The sequence below is a fragment of the Rhinopithecus bieti genome, unplaced genomic scaffold (assembly GCF_001698545.2).
Source record: "Rhinopithecus bieti isolate Rb0 unplaced genomic scaffold, ASM169854v2 scaffold_10584, whole genome shotgun sequence".
NCBI lineage: Eukaryota > Metazoa > Chordata > Mammalia > Primates > Cercopithecidae > Rhinopithecus > Rhinopithecus bieti.
Window position 1 is genome coordinate 364,642 of NW_016806721.1, and position 4,669 is coordinate 369,310.

General features: G+C 35.8%; 1 protein-coding gene across 1 annotated transcript in view; it reads left to right on the forward strand.

The window, feature by feature from the left end:
• Positions 1–4,274, forward strand: part of SGCZ (sarcoglycan zeta) — a 319,472-nt gene extending 315,198 nt beyond the window's left edge. Inside the window, exons 6-7 of the mRNA XM_017877508.1 lie at positions 3,810–3,933; positions 4,269–4,274. Of these exons, the coding sequence (XP_017732997.1) occupies positions 3,810–3,933; positions 4,269–4,274 (130 nt within the window). The remainder of the gene's footprint in view (positions 1–3,809; positions 3,934–4,268) is intronic.
• Positions 4,275–4,669: the final 395 nt, after the last annotated feature.

Sequence of the window (4,669 nt, forward strand, 5' to 3'; positions counted from 1 at the left end):
GTGCCTGTATGCTTACAGCGCAGTATTGGGGTGGGAGTTACCCGATTTTCCAGGTGTTGTGTGTCTCAGTTCCCCTGGCTAGGAAAACGGATCCCCTTCCCCCTTGCGCTTCCAGGTGAGGCGATGCCTCGCCCTGCTTCAGCTCTCGCTGGTCAGGCTGCAGCAGCTGACCAGCACCGATTGTCCGGCACTCCCTAGTGAGATGACCCCAGTACCTCAGTTGAAAATGCAGAAATCACCGGTCTTCTGTGTCGCTCGCGCTGGGAGTTGGAGACTGGAACTGTTCCTATTCAGCCATCTTGCTCCTCCTTTGGGTTTCATTTTCTAATTATTCATCATTATTTAAACATTGCACTAAGCTGGATTTATCAGCTGCTTGTAAAAGCAGACTGGCAATCCCAAAGATTAGTGTTATTAAATTTCCAAACTGAAACAGAAGCAAAGTCGAGTAATTATGTAGGTATTCAGTTATTTATTTGTGTAATGAACATTAAAAGCAGGGTGTTTGAGAAAAACTTCACAAGCCTTGCTGACAGTTTTCCTCTCAGAGAAATAAGTACTGTTACTTGATGCTTAGTTCTAATCAACACCGTTTCATTGGTTGGCCAAGTCAATAAACTGTTAATTTTGGGAGTAAGTAGCCATGTTTTCCTTGATTTAGACTTCAGAAAAGACAAAATTTCAAAAGTTATTTAATTAATAGAGTATTAATATTTTGGTGAAGAAATGTGGTGGATTTCTATAACTTATTTATTCAGCAGATGTTTGATGAGTGTCTAGTATTTCTCAAGTTCTGTGCTGGTTTTCATGTGCATTTTAAAACTGCGGATTTTCTTTGATTTTTTTTAGATAAGATGATACTGTTTTGTAGTATGGAGTCTATATTTTAAAAGGCTAAACAATATATGTTAAATAGTTAACAAAGACATAATAGTAAATTTGCCCACAGCAGCCCAATGTTCACTCTTTTTTATTTCTTACATTAATATATAGTTAAGTTGCTACAGTTTGAAGAGTTTCTGTACCTATGGTAAAAGTGATAAAATTAATTATACAGTGCCGATTTCCTAAAGATTTATTTTTGGATCTGAGATCCATTAACTACAGAATAAGAAAATAATCTGCACTTGGATTCTGTAAAATGAATTAATATTTAATCATATATTTGGCATCTTTTCATAATTCTCATTCTTGCAAAAATACACCTTAACACAGAAATATTAAGGTTTGCAGGCTCCAAGTTAATCTCTAGAAACACATAGCTCTAATATGCATCATTAATAATCTCTAGAAACACATAGCTCTAATATACATCATTAATAATCTCTAGAAACATATAGCTCTAATATACATCATTAATAATCTCTAGAAATACATAGCTCTAATATACATCATTAATATATTCAAGGAAAAAAACTCTATTAAGCAGTCAGGATGTTGTCTGAGACATTTCCTGAATAAAGGGGTAGATCGCTTTGCTGGTGTTCTTCTACCTATGAGAAGAACATTATGATAAAGTAGTATATTTGCTTTCCTTTCCTTTTCCCTCCCTTTCTTTTTGTTTCTTCTGATGTTTAAGTTCTGCTTAATACTTTACAACTGCATTCTTGCAACTTAGGTTGTTTTAAAGTCTGAATTATTTTTTCTGAATGTTGAGAATTCTTCTAGAGATTTAGGCCACAGACTTTTTAAATTTGATAGTTGCATAACACCTTAAAAACAATATCTTGTTGCATCTTTGCTATATAAACACCATGGAAAACAGAATGCTTTGAAGAACCAGGTGGTAGAGGGACTTGAGTTAAACATTAATCCTTCTCTCGGGCATACTACTAGCTACCCACTGTGAAAGCCAGTCTGAAACTCACTGCTATATTTGCTGTAATGTTTCCACGTGAATACAATTATAATTCACTAATTCCATTGACTATTTACATAGAAATCCACAAGAAGTGCCAATAATCTTAGGTTTCCTTTTCAACAGGCTTTTCAGAGAATATTTCATAATAACATGAAGAGTTTAACTGAAAACCTCTACTATAATATAAATAAGTGTGTGAAACCCTCCTCAGTGAACAGGAGAATTTTCATACAAGAGAGAAGTGGGACACTTTTTTTTTTTTTTTTTGAGACAGAGTCTGGCACTGTCGCCCAGGCTGGAGTGCAGTGGCGTGATCTCTGCTCACTGCAAGCCCCTCCTCCCCGGTTCACGCCATTCTCCTGCCTCAGCCTCCTGAGTAGCTGAGACTACAAGTGCCCACCACCATGCTCGGCCTCCCAAAGTACTGGGATTACAGGCGTGAGCCACCGCGCCCAGCCATGGGACAACATTTAATTGTTGATACTGTGTTGCTATGAGTCTGCGTAGTTCTAGAAGGGTTATGTATCAGGGAAAATCAGTGATAAAAATACATTTTAACATTCAAATTTTGACATTTTGATACTGTGCGTAAAATGCTAATAGTAAATTGTATAAGTAGTCGGATTATGAGTGATTGTCTTCAAGTTTTCAAATATTCTATGGAAATCAAATATTCTATGGAAAATACGGGGAGTTCTGTTTAATAAAAAAATTACAGATGTTTATTAAAAATAGATATATTCAAACCCTCTCCCCTCCAGGGATTATATGAGGATAGATCTCCAAATGGCCCATAGAGAGTAAAATTTTAAAGTTGCAAGAGAAAATGAAAGTGTTGAAACCATTTCTAAATGCTGGTTCTGCTCCTTCCATATCACTTTTAAGCTTTTCAGTTTGACTTTCCTGCCGAGAGGGAGCTGAACTCCAGTAGACCTAACCATTTGATGTGGTTCTTTCTGCAAAACAACTCTGAATTCATTGCCTCAGAAACCGAAAACACAACCAATTGTGCTGGATAACGGTGAATGTGAGCCTGAGGGGACCCTCCTCTTAAACGGCTGTGGTCAAGGGGATCACAGGCAGTTGCATCCCCAAGGCAGAAAGCTGATCTAAAAAGACCAATGCATGGATCCTACCTCTTCTCATACTAGCACATTTTACCACTGTATTCTAGTTCCTGTATTGTGTCATTTTTGCTTTTTCTCTAGTGTCATATTTGAAGATAAAACTGCCTCCCAACTCTCTTCCTGTAGGCATGACTGTGTAAAACACTTGTTTTTTGCCCTTATAATTTATGTAGCCAACCTTCAATCACATTTATACTTGTATATTACCCTCCTATTGATTTTTCTTTCCCAGACTAATGTCACTCATTCTGTAGACATTTCACGGGGCCATCAGAGTTAGTTAGTTGATGTAGAAAATGTCTTATTTCATTATTTTAATCAGTTTCTAGAGGTGTCAAGTTCATATTTTGTGCATGCCTGAAAGTTTGCAATATTAACGATTTTCATTAACGCATTCGTGTTTACAAGACAGGGACTCTTTATTGAGGAACACATATATCTACATCCTAAACTGTAGTAAGTTTTTTATTAAACCTCCATCATTAATATTAGTGAGTTATTCAAAATTTTAGCATGTATACTTATCACACCCTACTTTTCATGAGCATTATGAGGGGAAACGGCAAAAGAAACCATAAGCAAATTGTCATGAACGTGAGAGCCAATACTTGATGTGAATAAATGTAGATTTTTATAAAGCGCCAAAATAGATAAGTCAATCAAAATTGTTCTAAAACTCATTTTGGCTTTGCCTAAAATGGTAGGACTTTTCCTTTATTCCTGTCTGGTCTTTATGTTTTTCTGGTTAAGTTGACTAATGTCTTCCAGTTTATTAAAAATTTTCTTTTTTCTATGAATGACTTTTTTTGTTTTTCCCTTAGGCTTGAATCACCCACCAGATCCTTGATCATGGAAGCTCCTCGTGGGGTCCAGGTGAGTGCTGCTGCAGGAGACTTCAAGGCCACCTGCAGGAAGGAGCTCCATTTGCAATCTACAGAAGGGGAGGTGAGTCCCAGAAAGGTCGACCCTGGCCCTTTACTGCTGAGGGTGCATGTTCTCAAATTATATGCATATGGTTCCAGGGGAAGCACAAAGAAGTGCTTTGTGGAAAAGTTTAAATTACACAAATATATATTTCTTGAATATGAAATTTGGTAACAATGTTACTAAGTTACAACTCCATTTATTTTCTACTGAAAGATATTCCTTCACAAATCAATTATAAATGGGACATCTAAATACTTGGTATTAATTATATTTATCTGCCCAAATACTTTGTATTAATTATATTTATCTGCCCATAAATTTACTGTTTATAAATTATCATTTCATAAATTTAGGTTTAATGAATTTCCTGGATAAGGATGTACACATTAATATTTTTATTTTATATTACCTTTATTCCCTAAGCATTTCCTTTAAATCTTGTTGCTACTCCTGTAGACGTAATCTTTTTATCTTGCTGTCTGCCTTAAATAATACTTTGTCTTTGGTGTTCTACTCTTCCACTATAAAGTCAAAAGTATACATGTATCTTATTTACCGTAATTGCTGTATCTGTAGAATCACATTTTAATCAATTCTGGAAATTTGCATTATTTCTTCAGATAACTACTCCTCAATTTTCTATGATCCTTTTCTGAAACTCTGAAGACATAACTTTGCATTTTCACACCTCCCACATCTCTTACCCTCTCCTTCCCAGTTTCCATTTCTTTTTCAGGTCTGTATTTTTAGGTAT